Source organism: Corella eumyota, chromosome 7 (assembly GCF_963082875.1).
Source record: "Corella eumyota chromosome 7, kaCorEumy4.1, whole genome shotgun sequence".
NCBI classification, from domain to species: domain Eukaryota; kingdom Metazoa; phylum Chordata; class Ascidiacea; order Phlebobranchia; family Corellidae; genus Corella; species Corella eumyota.
Window position 1 is genome coordinate 7,932,225 of NC_137496.1, and position 15,028 is coordinate 7,947,252.

General features: G+C 37.1%; 1 protein-coding gene and 47 non-coding genes across 48 annotated transcripts; 47 read left to right on the top strand and 1 right to left on the bottom strand.

Annotated features, from left to right (window-relative positions):
• Positions 1 to 551: 551 nt before the first annotated feature.
• LOC145760284 (uncharacterized) lies at positions 552 to 1,453 on the bottom strand. Its single transcript, XM_082574155.1, has 2 exons — positions 1,229 to 1,453; positions 552 to 650 (listed from the first exon to the last, which is right to left on the bottom strand). The coding sequence occupies exons 1-2, from the start codon at positions 1,451 to 1,453 to the stop codon at positions 552 to 554; spliced, it is 324 nt and encodes a 107-aa protein (XP_082430281.1).
• A 239-nt stretch (positions 1,454 to 1,692) lies between these two features.
• Positions 1,693 to 1,811, top strand: LOC145761147 (5S ribosomal RNA). The gene has a single exon (XR_014287119.1). It is a non-coding gene; the product is annotated as a 5S ribosomal RNA (ribosomal RNA).
• A 168-nt stretch (positions 1,812 to 1,979) lies between these two features.
• On the top strand, positions 1,980 to 2,098 carry LOC145760597 (5S ribosomal RNA). The gene has a single exon (XR_014286599.1). It is a non-coding gene; the product is annotated as a 5S ribosomal RNA (ribosomal RNA).
• Positions 2,099 to 2,260: 162 nt separating this feature from the next.
• Positions 2,261 to 2,379, top strand: LOC145761773 (5S ribosomal RNA). The gene has a single exon (XR_014287436.1). It is a non-coding gene; the product is annotated as a 5S ribosomal RNA (ribosomal RNA).
• Positions 2,380 to 2,526: 147 nt separating this feature from the next.
• On the top strand, positions 2,527 to 2,645 carry LOC145762049 (5S ribosomal RNA). The gene has a single exon (XR_014287695.1). It is a non-coding gene; the product is annotated as a 5S ribosomal RNA (ribosomal RNA).
• A 168-nt stretch (positions 2,646 to 2,813) lies between these two features.
• On the top strand, positions 2,814 to 2,932 carry LOC145762166 (5S ribosomal RNA). Its single transcript, XR_014287811.1, has one exon. It is a non-coding gene; the product is annotated as a 5S ribosomal RNA (ribosomal RNA).
• Positions 2,933 to 3,094: 162 nt separating this feature from the next.
• On the top strand, positions 3,095 to 3,213 carry LOC145762283 (5S ribosomal RNA). The gene has a single exon (XR_014287922.1). It is a non-coding gene; the product is annotated as a 5S ribosomal RNA (ribosomal RNA).
• Positions 3,214 to 3,381: 168 nt separating this feature from the next.
• On the top strand, positions 3,382 to 3,500 carry LOC145761005 (5S ribosomal RNA). Its single transcript, XR_014286985.1, has one exon. It is a non-coding gene; the product is annotated as a 5S ribosomal RNA (ribosomal RNA).
• A 162-nt stretch (positions 3,501 to 3,662) lies between these two features.
• On the top strand, positions 3,663 to 3,781 carry LOC145760657 (5S ribosomal RNA). Its single transcript, XR_014286655.1, has one exon. It is a non-coding gene; the product is annotated as a 5S ribosomal RNA (ribosomal RNA).
• A 168-nt stretch (positions 3,782 to 3,949) lies between these two features.
• On the top strand, positions 3,950 to 4,068 carry LOC145760773 (5S ribosomal RNA). The gene has a single exon (XR_014286766.1). It is a non-coding gene; the product is annotated as a 5S ribosomal RNA (ribosomal RNA).
• A 168-nt stretch (positions 4,069 to 4,236) lies between these two features.
• Positions 4,237 to 4,355, top strand: LOC145761174 (5S ribosomal RNA). The gene has a single exon (XR_014287145.1). It is a non-coding gene; the product is annotated as a 5S ribosomal RNA (ribosomal RNA).
• A 163-nt stretch (positions 4,356 to 4,518) lies between these two features.
• Positions 4,519 to 4,637, top strand: LOC145760891 (5S ribosomal RNA). Its single transcript, XR_014286877.1, has one exon. It is a non-coding gene; the product is annotated as a 5S ribosomal RNA (ribosomal RNA).
• Positions 4,638 to 4,805: 168 nt separating this feature from the next.
• On the top strand, positions 4,806 to 4,924 carry LOC145761006 (5S ribosomal RNA). Its single transcript, XR_014286986.1, has one exon. It is a non-coding gene; the product is annotated as a 5S ribosomal RNA (ribosomal RNA).
• A 162-nt stretch (positions 4,925 to 5,086) lies between these two features.
• On the top strand, positions 5,087 to 5,205 carry LOC145761008 (5S ribosomal RNA). Its single transcript, XR_014286988.1, has one exon. It is a non-coding gene; the product is annotated as a 5S ribosomal RNA (ribosomal RNA).
• A 168-nt stretch (positions 5,206 to 5,373) lies between these two features.
• Positions 5,374 to 5,492, top strand: LOC145761126 (5S ribosomal RNA). The gene has a single exon (XR_014287099.1). It is a non-coding gene; the product is annotated as a 5S ribosomal RNA (ribosomal RNA).
• A 168-nt stretch (positions 5,493 to 5,660) lies between these two features.
• LOC145761244 (5S ribosomal RNA) lies at positions 5,661 to 5,779 on the top strand. Its single transcript, XR_014287210.1, has one exon. It is a non-coding gene; the product is annotated as a 5S ribosomal RNA (ribosomal RNA).
• A 162-nt stretch (positions 5,780 to 5,941) lies between these two features.
• On the top strand, positions 5,942 to 6,060 carry LOC145761363 (5S ribosomal RNA). The gene has a single exon (XR_014287274.1). It is a non-coding gene; the product is annotated as a 5S ribosomal RNA (ribosomal RNA).
• A 168-nt stretch (positions 6,061 to 6,228) lies between these two features.
• On the top strand, positions 6,229 to 6,347 carry LOC145761007 (5S ribosomal RNA). Its single transcript, XR_014286987.1, has one exon. It is a non-coding gene; the product is annotated as a 5S ribosomal RNA (ribosomal RNA).
• Positions 6,348 to 6,509: 162 nt separating this feature from the next.
• On the top strand, positions 6,510 to 6,628 carry LOC145761481 (5S ribosomal RNA). The gene has a single exon (XR_014287285.1). It is a non-coding gene; the product is annotated as a 5S ribosomal RNA (ribosomal RNA).
• A 168-nt stretch (positions 6,629 to 6,796) lies between these two features.
• On the top strand, positions 6,797 to 6,915 carry LOC145761600 (5S ribosomal RNA). Its single transcript, XR_014287296.1, has one exon. It is a non-coding gene; the product is annotated as a 5S ribosomal RNA (ribosomal RNA).
• A 168-nt stretch (positions 6,916 to 7,083) lies between these two features.
• On the top strand, positions 7,084 to 7,202 carry LOC145761175 (5S ribosomal RNA). The gene has a single exon (XR_014287146.1). It is a non-coding gene; the product is annotated as a 5S ribosomal RNA (ribosomal RNA).
• A 163-nt stretch (positions 7,203 to 7,365) lies between these two features.
• On the top strand, positions 7,366 to 7,484 carry LOC145761714 (5S ribosomal RNA). The gene has a single exon (XR_014287380.1). It is a non-coding gene; the product is annotated as a 5S ribosomal RNA (ribosomal RNA).
• A 168-nt stretch (positions 7,485 to 7,652) lies between these two features.
• Positions 7,653 to 7,771, top strand: LOC145761009 (5S ribosomal RNA). Its single transcript, XR_014286989.1, has one exon. It is a non-coding gene; the product is annotated as a 5S ribosomal RNA (ribosomal RNA).
• A 162-nt stretch (positions 7,772 to 7,933) lies between these two features.
• On the top strand, positions 7,934 to 8,052 carry LOC145761833 (5S ribosomal RNA). The gene has a single exon (XR_014287492.1). It is a non-coding gene; the product is annotated as a 5S ribosomal RNA (ribosomal RNA).
• A 168-nt stretch (positions 8,053 to 8,220) lies between these two features.
• LOC145761949 (5S ribosomal RNA) lies at positions 8,221 to 8,339 on the top strand. The gene has a single exon (XR_014287601.1). It is a non-coding gene; the product is annotated as a 5S ribosomal RNA (ribosomal RNA).
• A 168-nt stretch (positions 8,340 to 8,507) lies between these two features.
• On the top strand, positions 8,508 to 8,626 carry LOC145761961 (5S ribosomal RNA). Its single transcript, XR_014287612.1, has one exon. It is a non-coding gene; the product is annotated as a 5S ribosomal RNA (ribosomal RNA).
• A 168-nt stretch (positions 8,627 to 8,794) lies between these two features.
• Positions 8,795 to 8,913, top strand: LOC145761972 (5S ribosomal RNA). The gene has a single exon (XR_014287623.1). It is a non-coding gene; the product is annotated as a 5S ribosomal RNA (ribosomal RNA).
• A 162-nt stretch (positions 8,914 to 9,075) lies between these two features.
• On the top strand, positions 9,076 to 9,194 carry LOC145761983 (5S ribosomal RNA). Its single transcript, XR_014287634.1, has one exon. It is a non-coding gene; the product is annotated as a 5S ribosomal RNA (ribosomal RNA).
• A 168-nt stretch (positions 9,195 to 9,362) lies between these two features.
• Positions 9,363 to 9,481, top strand: LOC145761010 (5S ribosomal RNA). Its single transcript, XR_014286990.1, has one exon. It is a non-coding gene; the product is annotated as a 5S ribosomal RNA (ribosomal RNA).
• Positions 9,482 to 9,643: 162 nt separating this feature from the next.
• On the top strand, positions 9,644 to 9,762 carry LOC145761994 (5S ribosomal RNA). Its single transcript, XR_014287645.1, has one exon. It is a non-coding gene; the product is annotated as a 5S ribosomal RNA (ribosomal RNA).
• A 168-nt stretch (positions 9,763 to 9,930) lies between these two features.
• On the top strand, positions 9,931 to 10,049 carry LOC145762008 (5S ribosomal RNA). Its single transcript, XR_014287656.1, has one exon. It is a non-coding gene; the product is annotated as a 5S ribosomal RNA (ribosomal RNA).
• A 168-nt stretch (positions 10,050 to 10,217) lies between these two features.
• LOC145762019 (5S ribosomal RNA) lies at positions 10,218 to 10,336 on the top strand. Its single transcript, XR_014287667.1, has one exon. It is a non-coding gene; the product is annotated as a 5S ribosomal RNA (ribosomal RNA).
• Positions 10,337 to 10,504: 168 nt separating this feature from the next.
• Positions 10,505 to 10,623, top strand: LOC145761011 (5S ribosomal RNA). Its single transcript, XR_014286991.1, has one exon. It is a non-coding gene; the product is annotated as a 5S ribosomal RNA (ribosomal RNA).
• A 162-nt stretch (positions 10,624 to 10,785) lies between these two features.
• On the top strand, positions 10,786 to 10,904 carry LOC145762031 (5S ribosomal RNA). The gene has a single exon (XR_014287678.1). It is a non-coding gene; the product is annotated as a 5S ribosomal RNA (ribosomal RNA).
• A 168-nt stretch (positions 10,905 to 11,072) lies between these two features.
• On the top strand, positions 11,073 to 11,191 carry LOC145762043 (5S ribosomal RNA). The gene has a single exon (XR_014287689.1). It is a non-coding gene; the product is annotated as a 5S ribosomal RNA (ribosomal RNA).
• A 168-nt stretch (positions 11,192 to 11,359) lies between these two features.
• Positions 11,360 to 11,478, top strand: LOC145762056 (5S ribosomal RNA). The gene has a single exon (XR_014287701.1). It is a non-coding gene; the product is annotated as a 5S ribosomal RNA (ribosomal RNA).
• Positions 11,479 to 11,646: 168 nt separating this feature from the next.
• Positions 11,647 to 11,765, top strand: LOC145762067 (5S ribosomal RNA). The gene has a single exon (XR_014287712.1). It is a non-coding gene; the product is annotated as a 5S ribosomal RNA (ribosomal RNA).
• Positions 11,766 to 11,927: 162 nt separating this feature from the next.
• LOC145762079 (5S ribosomal RNA) lies at positions 11,928 to 12,046 on the top strand. Its single transcript, XR_014287723.1, has one exon. It is a non-coding gene; the product is annotated as a 5S ribosomal RNA (ribosomal RNA).
• Positions 12,047 to 12,214: 168 nt separating this feature from the next.
• Positions 12,215 to 12,333, top strand: LOC145761012 (5S ribosomal RNA). The gene has a single exon (XR_014286992.1). It is a non-coding gene; the product is annotated as a 5S ribosomal RNA (ribosomal RNA).
• Positions 12,334 to 12,495: 162 nt separating this feature from the next.
• Positions 12,496 to 12,614, top strand: LOC145762091 (5S ribosomal RNA). Its single transcript, XR_014287734.1, has one exon. It is a non-coding gene; the product is annotated as a 5S ribosomal RNA (ribosomal RNA).
• A 168-nt stretch (positions 12,615 to 12,782) lies between these two features.
• Positions 12,783 to 12,901, top strand: LOC145762103 (5S ribosomal RNA). The gene has a single exon (XR_014287745.1). It is a non-coding gene; the product is annotated as a 5S ribosomal RNA (ribosomal RNA).
• A 168-nt stretch (positions 12,902 to 13,069) lies between these two features.
• LOC145762114 (5S ribosomal RNA) lies at positions 13,070 to 13,188 on the top strand. The gene has a single exon (XR_014287757.1). It is a non-coding gene; the product is annotated as a 5S ribosomal RNA (ribosomal RNA).
• A 168-nt stretch (positions 13,189 to 13,356) lies between these two features.
• Positions 13,357 to 13,475, top strand: LOC145762125 (5S ribosomal RNA). Its single transcript, XR_014287769.1, has one exon. It is a non-coding gene; the product is annotated as a 5S ribosomal RNA (ribosomal RNA).
• A 168-nt stretch (positions 13,476 to 13,643) lies between these two features.
• On the top strand, positions 13,644 to 13,762 carry LOC145762136 (5S ribosomal RNA). The gene has a single exon (XR_014287781.1). It is a non-coding gene; the product is annotated as a 5S ribosomal RNA (ribosomal RNA).
• A 162-nt stretch (positions 13,763 to 13,924) lies between these two features.
• On the top strand, positions 13,925 to 14,043 carry LOC145762147 (5S ribosomal RNA). Its single transcript, XR_014287794.1, has one exon. It is a non-coding gene; the product is annotated as a 5S ribosomal RNA (ribosomal RNA).
• A 168-nt stretch (positions 14,044 to 14,211) lies between these two features.
• Positions 14,212 to 14,330, top strand: LOC145761013 (5S ribosomal RNA). Its single transcript, XR_014286993.1, has one exon. It is a non-coding gene; the product is annotated as a 5S ribosomal RNA (ribosomal RNA).
• Positions 14,331 to 14,492: 162 nt separating this feature from the next.
• LOC145762160 (5S ribosomal RNA) lies at positions 14,493 to 14,611 on the top strand. Its single transcript, XR_014287805.1, has one exon. It is a non-coding gene; the product is annotated as a 5S ribosomal RNA (ribosomal RNA).
• Positions 14,612 to 14,779: 168 nt separating this feature from the next.
• LOC145762172 (5S ribosomal RNA) lies at positions 14,780 to 14,898 on the top strand. Its single transcript, XR_014287817.1, has one exon. It is a non-coding gene; the product is annotated as a 5S ribosomal RNA (ribosomal RNA).
• Positions 14,899 to 15,028: the final 130 nt, after the last annotated feature.

Here is a 15,028-nt window from a genome sequence, read left to right on the forward strand (position 1 = left end):
AATTGAATTACCTCTCTTTAGCAATTTTTTTTATTATATTTATTTATCCTCGTTGTGGAAAATTTGACTTCGCGGCCTAAACAAAGAGTAACATTTGTAACTCCGACCCAGATGGCTTTGGCAGTTGGGTTTATTATAAATTATTTTTACGCAATAATCAAGTTACTGGTTAAGTATTGGCTCCGCTAAAGTAACACGAAAACATGGGAGCAGCGCGGATCGAACCGAGCACTTCGTTTAGTAAAGCCAAGTGTTCTGATCTCTAGACCACGCTGCCATTTAATTATTCATCAGCGCCACGTTTTTTTGCAAGTTTAACAATAGTAATTAAAGAGTATCAACTTGATTTTATTGGGACACCAACGCCTAATTATTAAAGTTTTAAACGCTAAATTCAGGGTAAGTTAATATTTATTTATTTCGAATGAACAACTTGATTATTTTGCAACTTTAAAAGACCAAAATAAAAAAAATACATGAAATATTTGATATTTTATTGCCAAAATTGATATACAACATTTGACGAATTTGATGTTGCCGAATGTATAAATCTACAAAACATCAAAGTAACATAAGGGAACCGGGCGATTAAGATTGCTCGGAGGGTTGTTAAAAAATCCCTTCAGGTTCCGAGCAGGACTCATTTGAACCTAAAACGAAACAAAATTAGGTATATTACTGTTACTAGACATGTCGATTATAATTTAAACCGCTACCAACTGGAAGACGACATTTTAAAGGTAATTCAGGTTTTTGTGGTTACTTATTGTCTATCTAAAATATTTTAAACTAAGTTCTCTCAGTCAGTTTCACGTATGGCAGAAGCACGCCACGATATTAGATTGATTGGGAACAAACCTCACGCTTTTAGTCGTATAACAAGGTCCCAGTCTCGCTGTTTAAGAGAAATTATGCAATAAAATGTTTTTACAAATTTTTTTATAATCGATTTCCAATTTTTTTGTAAATCGTTTTACTTAAAACGCAATGTTTGTGTGATCTTCATTCTCGAACGGATATCCTGTATGCCACAAATCGCTTCTCGGAATCCAAAAGCCGCCGTTTAATAAACGAATTCCTTGGTTCTAAGTAAAAAAACATCGAAAACCCTAATTTGGTGTAGAGTGCATATTATAAAAACATAGCAACTACAGAATAAATTTGAAAACTAACAATCAAAAGTTCTACTAGTTTTTATTTTGATATAATAACGTTACCAAACATTTACCTCGTATCTTGAAGCAAGCCAAACATTAACAAGTTCCCATTCCCCGTTTAAATACGTGTTCCAACTATTTTGAACGTATGCGTAAAATAAGTTGTACTGCTCTTCCGAATGAATCTCAGCCAGTTTTCCACCATGAAATTCGCAAATCGAATTAGCCTCGTCCAGCGTAAAACCATTAGAACGAGCAACCGTGTAGATCAACCTGTAGCATCTGTTTTCGTGCATCACGCCACTGCATTTCAGGCTTTCTAGACCAACGCAAAGTTCGTGGTTAACTTAATAAATCAATAATGGAACTCGGCAAATGCCTTTTTGTAATCAATTTCAAATAAAAAGGGTATTTGATTTTGGTCGTTGGTTTGTGTCTTTCGTTTAACTTACCAGATATGTCGTTTCCATGCACCAAACCGAGAAATTATTTTAAATATACACGGTTAATGATAAATGTGTTGGCTCATCACATTGCCTACGACCATACCACGTTGAGTACACCCCATCTCGTCCGATCTGGGAAGTTAAGCAACGTCGGGCCCGGTTAGTACTTGGATGGGTGACCGCCTGGGAATACCGGGAGTCGTAGGCATTTTATAAGTTTTATAGCATATTAGAAAGTTCTTTATGTAGAAGTCATTTTTTATCAAAATTTTTGAAAATTAATATATTTGATATAACTTCTAAGGGACGCAAGTCATTTATTTTATTTTAAATATACACGGTTAATGATAAATGTGTTGGCTCACCACATCACATTGCCTACGACCATACCACGTTGAGTACACCCCATCTCGTCCGATCTGGGAAGTTAAGCAACGTCGGGCCCGGTTAGTACTTGGATGGGTGACCGCCTGGGAATACCGGGTGTCGTAGGCATTTTATAAGTTTTTTAGCATATTAGAAAGTACCTTATGTATAAGTCATTTTTATAGAAATTTTTGAAAATTAATATATTTGATATAATTGCTAGGCGACGCAAGTCATTTATTTTATTTTAAATATACACGTTTAATGATAAATGTGTTGGCACATCAGATTGCCTACGACCATACCACGTTGAGTACACCCCATCTCGTCCGATCTGGGAAGTTAAGCAACGTCGGGCCCGGTTAGTACTTGGATGGGTGACCGCCTGGGAATACCGGGTGTCGTAGGCATTTTATAAGTTTTATAGCATATTAGAAAGTACTTTATGTAGAAGTCATTTTTTATCAAAATTTATAACTTCTAAGGGACGCAAGTCATTTATTTTATTTTAAATATACACGGTTAATGATAAATGTGTTGGCTCACCACATCACATTGCCTACGACCATACCACGTTGAGTACACCCCATCTCGTCCGATCTGGGAAGTTAAGCAACGTCGGGCCCGGTTAGTACTTGGATGGGTGACCGCCTGGGAATACCGGGTGTCGTAGGCATTTTATAAGTTTTATAGCATATTAGAAAGTACTTTATGTAGAAGTCATTTTTTATCAAAATTTTTGAAAATTAATATATTTGATATAACTTCTAAGGGACGCAAGTCATTTATTTTATTTTAAATATACACGGTTAATGATAAATGTGTTGGCTCACCACATCACATTGCCTACGACCATACCACGTTGAGTACACCCCATCTCGTCCGATCTGGGAAGTTAAGCAACGTCGGGCCCGGTTAGTACTTGGATGGGTGACCGCCTGGGAATACCGGGTGTCGTAGGCATTTTATAAGTTTTATAGCATATTAGAAAGTACCTTATGTATAAGTCATTTTTATAGAAATTTTTGAAAATTAATATATTTGATATAATTGCTAGGCGACGCAAGTCATTTATTTTATTTTAAATATACACGTTTAATGATAAATGTGTTGGCACATCACATTGCCTACGACCATACCACGTTGAGTACACCCCATCTCGTCCGATCTGGGAAGTTAAGCAACGTCGGGCCCGGTTAGTACTTGGATGGGTGACCGCCTGGGAATACCGGGTGTCGTAGGCATTTTATAAGTTTTATAGCATATTAGAAAGTACTTTATGTAGAAGTCATTTTTTATCAAAATTTTTGAAAATTAATATATTTGATATAACTTCTAAGGGACGCAAGTCATTTATTTTATTTTAAATATACACGGTTAATGATAAATGTGTTGGCTCACCACATCACATTGCCTACGACCATACCACGTTGAGTACACCCCATCTCGTCCGATCTGGGAAGTTAAGCAACGTCGGGCCCGGTTAGTACTTGGATGGGTGACCGCCTGGGAATACCGGGTGTCGTAGGTATTTTATAAGTTTTATAGCATATTAGAAAGTACCTTATGTATAAGTCATTTTTATAGAAATTTTTGAAAATTAATATATTTGATATAATTGCTAGGCGACGCAAGTCATTTATTTTATTTTAAATATACACGTTTAATGATAAATGTGTTGGCACATCACATTGCCTACGACCATACCACGTTGAGTACACCCCATCTCGTCCGATCTGGGAAGTTAAGCAACGTCGGGCCCGGTTAGTACTTGGATGGGTGACCGCCTGGGAATACCGGGTGTCGTAGGCATTTTATAAGTTTTATAGCATATTAGAAAGTACTTTATGTAGAAGTAATTTTTTATCAAAATTTTTGAAAATTAATATATTTGATATAACTTCTAAGGGACGCAAGTCATTTATTTTATTTTAAATATACACGGTTAATGATAAATGTGTTGGCTCACCACATCACATTGCCTACGACCATACCACGTTGAGTACACCCCATCTCGTCCGATCTGGGAAGTTAAGCAACGTCGGGCCCGGTTAGTACTTGGATGGGTGACCGCCTGGGAATACCGGGTGTCGTAGGCATTTTATAAGTTTTATAGCATATTAGAAAGTACTTTATGTAGAAGTCATTTTTTATCAAAATTTTTGAAAATTAATATATTTGATATAACTTCTAAGGGACGCAAGTCATTTATTTTATTTTAAATATACACGGTTAATGATAAATGTGTTGGCTCACCACATCACATTGCCTACGACCATACCACGTTGAGTACACCCCATCTCGTCCGATCTGGGAAGTTAAGCAACGTCGGGCCCGGTTAGTACTTGGATGGGTGACCGCCTGGGAATACCGGGTGTCGAAGGCATTTTATAAGTTTTTTAGCATATTAGAAAGTACTTTATGTAGAAGTCATTTTTTATCCAAATTTTTGAAAATTAATATATTTGATATAACTGCTAAGGGACGCAAGTCATTTATTTTATTTTAAATATACACGTTTAATGATAAATGTGTTGGCACATCACATTGCCTACGACCATACCACGTTGAGTACACCCCATCTCGTCCGATCTGGGAAGTTAAGCAACGTCGGGCCCGGTTAGTACTTGGATGGGTGACCGCCTGGGAATACCGGGTGTCGTAGGCATTTTATAAGTTTTATAGCATATTAGAAAGTACTTTATGTAGAAGTCATTTTTTATCAAAATTTTTGAAAATTAATATATTTGATATAACTTCTAAGGGACGCAAGTCATTTATTTTATTTTAAATATACACGGTTAATGATAAATGTGTTGGCTCACCACATCACATTGCCTACGACCATACCACGTTGAGTACACCCCATCTCGTCCGATCTGGGAAGTTAAGCAACGTCGGGCCCGGTTAGTACTTGGATGGGTGACCGCCTGGGAATACCGGGTGTCGTAGGTATTTTATAAGTTTTATAGCATATTAGAAAGTACCTTATGTATAAGTCATTTTTATAGAAATTTTTGAAAATTAATATATTTGATATAATTGCTAGGCGACGCAAGTCATTTATTTTATTTTAAATATACACGTTTAATGATAAATGTGTTGGCACATCACATTGCCTACGACCATACCACGTTGAGTACACCCCATCTCGTCCGATCTGGGAAGTTAAGCAACGTCGGGCCCGGTTAGTACTTGGATGGGTGACCGCCTGGGAATACCGGGTGTCGTAGGCATTTTATAAGTTTTATAGCATATTAGAAAGTACTTTATGTAGAAGTAATTTTTTATCAAAATTTTTGAAAATTAATATATTTGATATAACTTCTAAGGGACGCAAGTCATTTATTTTATTTTAAATATACACGGTTAATGATAAATGTGTTGGCTCACCACATCACATTGCCTACGACCATACCACGTTGAGTACACCCCATCTCGTCCGATCTGGGAAGTTAAGCAACGTCGGGCCCGGTTAGTACTTGGATGGGTGACCGCCTGGGAATACCGGGTGTCGTAGGCATTTTATAAGTTTTATAGCATATTAGAAAGTACTTTATGTAGAAGTCATTTTTTATCAAAATTTTTGAAAATTAATATATTTGATATAACTTCTAAGGGACGCAAGTCATTTATTTTATTTTAAATATACACGGTTAATGATAAATGTGTTGGCTCACCACATCACATTGCCTACGACCATACCACGTTGAGTACACCCCATCTCGTCCGATCTGGGAAGTTAAGCAACGTCGGGCCCGGTTAGTACTTGGATGGGTGACCGCCTGGGAATACCGGGTGTCGTAGGCATTTTATAAGTTTTATAGCATATTAGAAAGTACCTTATGTATAAGTCATTTTTATAGAAATTTTTGAAAATTAATATATTTGATATAATTGCTAGGCGACGCAAGTCATTTATTTTATTTTAAATATACACGTTTAATGATAAATGTGTTGGCACATCACATTGCCTACGACCATACCACGTTGAGTACACCCCATCTCGTCCGATCTGGGAAGTTAAGCAACGTCGGGCCCGGTTAGTACTTGGATGGGTGACCGCCTGGGAATACCGGGTGTCGTAGGCATTTTATAAGTTTTATAGCATATTAGAAAGTACTTTATGTAGAAGTCATTTTTTATCAAAATTTTTGAAAATTAATATATTTGATATAACTTCTAAGGGACGCAAGTCATTTATTTTATTTTAAATATACACGGTTAATGATAAATGTGTTGGCTCACCACATCACATTGCCTACGACCATACCACGTTGAGTACACCCCATCTCGTCCGATCTGGGAAGTTAAGCAACGTCGGGCCCGGTTAGTACTTGGATGGGTGACCGCCTGGGAATACCGGGTGTCGTAGGTATTTTATAAGTTTTATAGCATATTAGAAAGTACCTTATGTATAAGTCATTTTTATAGAAATTTTTGAAAATTAATATATTTGATATAATTGCTAGGCGACGCAAGTCATTTATTTTATTTTAAATATACACGTTTAATGATAAATGTGTTGGCACATTACATTGCCTACGACCATACCACGTTGAGTACACCCCATCTCGTCCGATCTGGGAAGTTAAGCAACGTCGGGCCCGGTTAGTACTTGGATGGGTGACCGCCTGGGAATACCGGGTGTCGTAGGCATTTTATAAGTTTTATAGCATATTAGAAAGTACTTTATGTAGAAGTAATTTTTTATCAAAATTTTTGAAAATTAATATATTTGATATAACTTCTAAGGGACGCAAGTCATTTATTTTATTTTAAATATACACGGTTAATGATAAATGTGTTGGCTCACCACATCACATTGCCTACGACCATACCACGTTGAGTACACCCCATCTCGTCCGATCTGGGAAGTTAAGCAACGTCGGGCCCGGTTAGTACTTGGATGGGTGACCGCCTGGGAATACCGGGTGTCGTAGGCATTTTATAAGTTTTATAGCATATTAGAAAGTACTTTATGTAGAAGTCATTTTTTATCAAAATTTTTGAAAATTAATATATTTGATATAACTTCTAAGGGACGCAAGTCATTTATTTTATTTTAAATATACACGGTTAATGATAAATGTGTTGGCTCACCACATCACATTGCCTACGACCATACCACGTTGAGTACACCCCATCTCGTCCGATCTGGGAAGTTAAGCAACGTCGGGCCCGGTTAGTACTTGGATGGGTGACCGCCTGGGAATACCGGGTGTCGAAGGCATTTTATAAGTTTTTTAGCATATTAGAAAGTACTTTATGTAGAAGTCATTTTTTATCCAAATTTTTGAAAATTAATATATTTGATATAACTGCTAAGGGACGCAAGTCATTTATTTTATTTTAAATATACACGTTTAATGATAAATGTGTTGGCACATCACATTGCCTACGACCATACCACGTTGAGTACACCCCATCTCGTCCGATCTGGGAAGTTAAGCAACGTCGGGCCCGGTTAGTACTTGGATGGGTGACCGCCTGGGAATACCGGGTGTCGTAGGCATTTTATAAGTTTTATAGCATATTAGAAAGTACTTTATGTAGAAGTCATTTTTTATCAAAATTTTTGAAAATTAATATATTTGATATAACTTCTAAGGGACGCAAGTCATTTATTTTATTTTAAATATACACGGTTAATGATAAATGTGTTGGCTCACCACATCACATTGCCTACGACCATACCACGTTGAGTACACCCCATCTCGTCCGATCTGGGAAGTTAAGCAACGTCGGGCCCGGTTAGTACTTGGATGGGTGACCGCCTGGGAATACCGGGTGTCGTAGGTATTTTATAAGTTTTATAGCATATTAGAAAGTACCTTATGTATAAGTCATTTTTATAGAAATTTTTGAAAATTAATATATTTGATATAATTGCTAGGCGACGCAAGTCATTTATTTTATTTTAAATATACACGTTTAATGATAAATGTGTTGGCACATCACATTGCCTACGACCATACCACGTTGAGTACACCCCATCTCGTCCGATCTGGGAAGTTAAGCAACGTCGGGCCCGGTTAGTACTTGGATGGGTGACCGCCTGGGAATACCGGGTGTCGTAGGCATTTTATAAGTTTTATAGCATATTAGAAAGTACTTTATGTAGAAGTAATTTTTTATCAAAATTTTTGAAAATTAATATATTTGATATAACTTCTAAGGGACGCAAGTCATTTATTTTATTTTAAATATACACGGTTAATGATAAATGTGTTGGCTCACCACATCACATTGCCTACGACCATACCACGTTGAGTACACCCCATCTCGTCCGATCTGGGAAGTTAAGCAACGTCGGGCCCGGTTAGTACTTGGATGGGTGACCGCCTGGGAATACCGGGTGTCGTAGGCATTTTATAAGTTTTATAGCATATTCGAAAGTACTTTATGTAGAAGTCATTTTTTATCAAAATTTTTGAAAATTAATATATTTGATATAACTTCTAAGGGACGCAAGTCATTTATTTTATTTTAAATATACACGGTTAATGATAAATGTGTTGGCTCACCACATCACATTGCCTACGACCATACCACGTTGAGTACACCCCATCTCGTCCGATCTGGGAAGTTAAGCAACGTCGGGCCCGGTTAGTACTTGGATGGGTGACCGCCTGGGAATACCGGGTGTCGTAGGCATTTTATAAGTTTTATAGCATATTAGAAAGTACTTTATGTAGAAGTCATTTTTTATCAAAATTTTTGAAAATTAATATATTTGATATAACTTCTAAGGGACGCAAGTCATTTATTTTATTTTAAATATACACGGTTAATGATAAATGTGTTGGCTCACCACATCACATTGCCTACGACCATACCACGTTGAGTACACCCCATCTCGTCCGATCTGGGAAGTTAAGCAACGTCGGGCCCGGTTAGTACTTGGATGGGTGACCGCCTGGGAATACCGGGTGTCGTAGGCATTTTATAAGTTTTATAGCATATTAGAAAGTACCTTATGTATAAGTCATTTTTATAGAAATTTTTGAAAATTAATATATTTGATATAATTGCTAGGCGACGCAAGTCATTTATTTTATTTTAAATATACACGTTTAATGATAAATGTGTTGGCACATCACATTGCCTACGACCATACCACGTTGAGTACACCCCATCTCGTCCGATCTGGGAAGTTAAGCAACGTCGGGCCCGGTTAGTACTTGGATGGGTGACCGCCTGGGAATACCGGGTGTCGTAGGCATTTTATAAGTTTTATAGCATATTAGAAAGTACTTTATGTAGAAGTCATTTTTTATCAAAATTTTTGAAAATTAATATATTTGATATAACTTCTAAGGGACGCAAGTCATTTATTTTATTTTAAATATACACGGTTAATGATAAATGTGTTGGCTCACCACATCACATTGCCTACGACCATACCACGTTGAGTACACCCCATCTCGTCCGATCTGGGAAGTTAAGCAACGTCGGGCCCGGTTAGTACTTGGATGGGTGACCGCCTGGGAATACCGGGTGTCGTAGGTATTTTATAAGTTTTATAGCATATTAGAAAGTACCTTATGTATAAGTCATTTTTATAGAAATTTTTGAAAATTAATATATTTGATATAATTGCTAGGCGACGCAAGTCATTTATTTTATTTTAAATATACACGTTTAATGATAAATGTGTTGGCACATCACATTGCCTACGACCATACCACGTTGAGTACACCCCATCTCGTCCGATCTGGGAAGTTAAGCAACGTCGGGCCCGGTTAGTACTTGGATGGGTGACCGCCTGGGAATACCGGGTGTCGTAGGCATTTTATAAGTTTTATAGCATATTAGAAAGTACTTTATGTAGAAGTAATTTTTTATCAAAATTTTTGAAAATTAATATATTTGATATAACTTCTAAGGGACGCAAGTCATTTATTTTATTTTAAATATACACGGTTAATGATAAATGTGTTGGCTCACCACATCACATTGCCTACGACCATACCACGTTGAGTACACCCCATCTCGTCCGATCTGGGAAGTTAAGCAACGTCGGGCCCGGTTAGTACTTGGATGGGTGACCGCCTGGGAATACCGGGTGTCGTAGGCATTTTATAAGTTTTATAGCATATTAGAAAGTACTTTATGTAGAAGTCATTTTTTATCAAAATTTTTGAAAATTAATATATTTGATATAACTTCTAAGGGACGCAAGTCATTTATTTTATTTTAAATATACACGGTTAATGATAAATGTGTTGGCTCACCACATCACATTGCCTACGACCATACCACGTTGAGTACACCCCATCTCGTCCGATCTGGGAAGTTAAGCAACGTCGGGCCCGGTTAGTACTTGGATGGGTGACCGCCTGGGAATACCGGGTGTCGTAGGCATTTTATAAGTTTTATAGCATATTAGAAAGTACTTTATGTAGAAGTCATTTTTTATCAAAATTTTTGAAAATTAATATATTTGATATAACTTCTAAGGGACGCAAGTCATTTATTTTATTTTAAATATACACGGTTAATGATAAATGTGTTGGCTCACCACATCACATTGCCTACGACCATACCACGTTGAGTACACCCCATCTCGTCCGATCTGGGAAGTTAAGCAACGTCGGGCCCGGTTAGTACTTGGATGGGTGACCGCCTGGGAATACCGGGTGTCGTAGGTATTTTATAAGTTTTATAGCATATTAGAAAGTACCTTATGTATAAGTCATTTTTATAGAAATTTTTGAAAATTAATATATTTGATATAATTGCTAGGCGACGCAAGTCATTTATTTTATTTTAAATATACACGTTTAATGATAAATGTGTTGGCACATCACATTGCCTACGACCATACCACGTTGAGTACACCCCATCTCGTCCGATCTGGGAAGTTAAGCAACGTCGGGCCCGGTTAGTACTTGGATGGGTGACCGCCTGGGAATACCGGGTGTCGTAGGCATTTTATAAGTTTTATAGCATATTAGAAAGTACTTTATGTAGAAGTAATTTTTTATCAAAATTTTTGAAAATTAATATATTTGATATAACTTCTAAGGGACGCAAGTCATTTATTTTATTTTAAATATACACGGTTAATGATAAATGTGTTGGCTCACCACATCACATTGCCTACGACCATACCACGTTGAGTACACCCCATCTCGTCCGATCTGGGAAGTTAAGCAACGTCGGGCCCGGTTAGTACTTGGATGGGTGACCGCCTGGGAATACCGGGTGTCGTAGGCATTTTATAAGTTTTATAGCATATTCGAAAGTACTTTATGTAGAAGTCATTTTTTATCAAAATTTTTGAAAATTAATATATTTGATATAACTTCTAAGGGACGCAAGTCATTTATTTTATTTTAAATATACACGGTTAATGATAAATGTGTTGGCTCACCACATCACATTGCCTACGACCATACCACGTTGAGTACACCCCATCTCGTCCGATCTGGGAAGTTAAGCAACGTCGGGCCCGGTTAGTACTTGGATGGGTGACCGCCTGGGAATACCGGGTGTCGTAGGCATTTTATAAGTTTTATAGCATATTAGAAAGTACTTTATGTAGAAGTCATTTTTTATCAAAATTTTTGAAAATTAATATATTTGATATAACTTCTAAGGGACGCAAGTCATTTATTTTATTTTAAATATACACGGTTAATGATAAATGTGTTGGCTCACCACATCACATTGCCTACGACCATACCACGTTGAGTACACCCCATCTCGTCCGATCTGGGAAGTTAAGCAACGTCGGGCCCGGTTAGTACTTGGATGGGTGACCGCCTGGGAATACCGGGTGTCGTAGGCATTTTATAAGTTTTATAGCATATTAGAAAGTACCTTATGTATAAGTCATTTTTATAGAAATTTTTGAAAATTAATATATTTGATATAATTGCTAGGCGACGCAAGTCATTTATTTTATTTTAAATATACACGTTTAATGATAAATGTGTTGGCACATCACATTGCCTACGACCATACCACGTTGAGTACACCCCATCTCGTCCGATCTGGGAAGTTAAGCAACGTCGGGCCCGGTTAGTACTTGGATGGGTGACCGCCTGGGAATACCGGGTGTCGTAGGCATTTTATAAGTTTTATAGCATATTAGAAAGTACTTTATGTAGAAGTCATTTTTTATCAAAATTTTTGAAAATTAATATATTTGATATAACTTCTAAGGGACGCAAGTCATTTATTTTATTTTAAATATACACGGTTAATGATAAATGTGTTGGCTCACCACATCACATTGCCTACGACCATACCACGTTGAGTACACCCCATCTCGTCCGATCTGGGAAGTTAAGCAACGTCGGGCCCGGTTAGTACTTGGATGGGTGACCGCCTGGGAATACCGGGTGTCGTAGGTATTTTATAAGTTTTATAGCATATTAGAAAGTACCTTATGTATAAGTCATTTTTATAGAAATTTTTGAAAATTAATATATTTGATATAATTGCTAGGCGACGCAAGTCATTTATTTTATTTTAAATATACACGTTTAATGATAAATGTGTTGGCACATCACATTGCCTACGACCATACCACGTTGAGTACACCCCATCTCGTCCGATCTGGGAAGTTAAGCAACGTCGGGCCCGGTTAGTACTTGGATGGGTGACCGCCTGGGAATACCGGGTGTCGTAGGCATTTTATAAGTTTTATAGCATATTAGAAAGTACTTTATGTAGAAGTAATTTTTTATCAAAATTTTTGAAAATTAATATATTTGATATAACTTCTAAGGGACGCAAGTCATTTATTTTATTTTAAATATACACGGTTAATGATAAATGTGTTGGCTCACCACATCACATTGCCTACGACCATACCACGTTGAGTACACCCCATCTCGTCCGATCTGGGAAGTTAAGCAACGTCGGGCCCGGTTAGTACTTGGATGGGTGACCGCCTGGGAATACCGGGTGTCGTAGGCATTTTATAAGTTTTATAGCATATTAGAAAGTACTTTATGTAGAAGTCATTTTTTATCAAAATTTTTGAAAATTAATATATTTGATATAACTTCTAAGGGACGCAAGTCATTTATTTTATTTTAAATATACACGGTTAATGATAAATGTGTTGGCTCACCACATCACATTGCCTACGACCATACCACGTTGAGTACACCCCATCTCGTCCGATCTGGGAAGTTAAGCAACGTCGGGCCCGGTTAGTACTTGGATGGGTGACCGCCTGGGAATACCGGGTGTCGTAGGCATTTTATAAGTTTTATAGCATATTCGAAAGTACTTTATGTAGAAGTCATTTTTTATCAAAATTTTTGAAAATTAATATATTTGATATAACTTCTAAGGGACGCAAGTCATTTATTTTATTTTAAATATACACGGTTAATGATAAATGTGTTGGCTCACCACATCACATTGCCTACGACCATACCACGTTGAGTACACCCCATCTCGTCCGATCTGGGAAGTTAAGCAACGTCGGGCCCGGTTAGTACTTGGATGGGTGACCGCCTGGGAATACCGGGTGTCGTAGGCATTTTATAAGTTTTATAGCATATTAGAAAGTACTTTATGTAGAAGTCATTTTTTATCAAAATTTTTGAAAATTAATATATTTGATATAACTTCTAAGGGACGCAAGTCATTTATTTTATTTTAAATATACACGGTTAATGATAAATGTGTTGGCTCACCACATCACATTGCCTACGACCATACCACGTTGAGTACACCCCATCTCGTCCGATCTGGGAAGTTAAGCAACGTCGGGCCCGGTTAGTACTTGGATGGGTGACCGCCTGGGAATACCGGGTGTCGTAGGCATTTTATAAGTTTTATAGCATATTAGAAAGTACCTTATGTATAAGTCATTTTTATAGAAATTTTTGAAAATTAATATATTTGATATAATTGCTAGGCGACGCAAGTCATTTATTTTATTTTAAATATACACGTTTAATGATAAATGTGTTGGCACATCACATTGCCTACGACCATACCACGTTGAGTACACCCCATCTCGTCCGATCTGGGAAGTTAAGCAACGTCGGGCCCGGTTAGTACTTGGATGGGTGACCGCCTGGGAATACCGGGTGTCGTAGGCATTTTATAAGTTTTATAGCATATTAGAAAGTACTTTATGTAGAAGTCATTTTTTATCAAAATTTTTGAAAATTAATATATTTGATATAACTTCTAAGGGACGCAAGTCATTTATTTTATTTTAAATATACACGGTTAATGATAAATGTGTTGGCTCACCACATCACATTGCCTACGACCATACCACGTTGAGTACACCCCATCTCGTCCGATCTGGGAAGTTAAGCAACGTCGGGCCCGGTTAGTACTTGGATGGGTGACCGCCTGGGAATACCGGGTGTCGTAGGTATTTTATAAGTTTTATAGCATATTAGAAAGTACCTTATGTATAAGTCATTTTTATAGAAATTTTTGAAAATTAATATATTTGATATAATTGCTAGGCGACGCAAGTCATTTATTTTATTTTAAATATACACGTTTAATGATAAATGTGTTGGCACATCACATTGCCTACGACCATACCACGTTGAGTACACCCCATCTCGTCCGATCTGGGAAGTTAAGCAACGTCGGGCCCGGTTAGTACTTGGATGGGTGACCGCCTGGGAATACCGGGTGTCGTAGGCATTTTATAAGTTTTATAGCATATTAGAAAGTACTTTATGTAGAAGTAATTTTTTATCAAAATTTTTGAAAATTAATATATTTGATATAACTTCTAAGGGACGCAAGTCATTTATTTTATTTTAAATATACACGGTTAATGATAAATGTGTTGGCTCACCACATCACATTGCCTACGACCATACCACGTTGAGTACACCCCATCTCGTCCGATCTGGGAAGTTAAGCAACGTCGGGCCCGGTTAGTACTTGGATGGGTGACCGCCTGGGAATACCGGGTGTCGTAGGCATTTTATAAGTTTTATAGCATATTAGAAAGTACTTTATGTAGAAGTCATTTTTTATCAAAATTTTTGAAAATTAATATATTTGATATAACTTCTAAGGGACGCAAGTCATTTATTTTATTTTAAATATACA

What these genes read in the sequence shown, in the direction of transcription:
- LOC145760284 (XM_082574155.1), bottom strand. Translation starts at nt 1,453, where the DNA reads ATGCACGAAAACAGATGCTACAGGTTGATCTACACGGTTGCTCGTTCT. An exon ending in GGCTTGCTTCAAGATACGAG is followed by an intron (nt 651 to 1,228) that starts GTAAATGTTTGG and finishes GTTTCGTTTTAG; the next exon opens with GTTCAAATGAGTCCTGCTCG.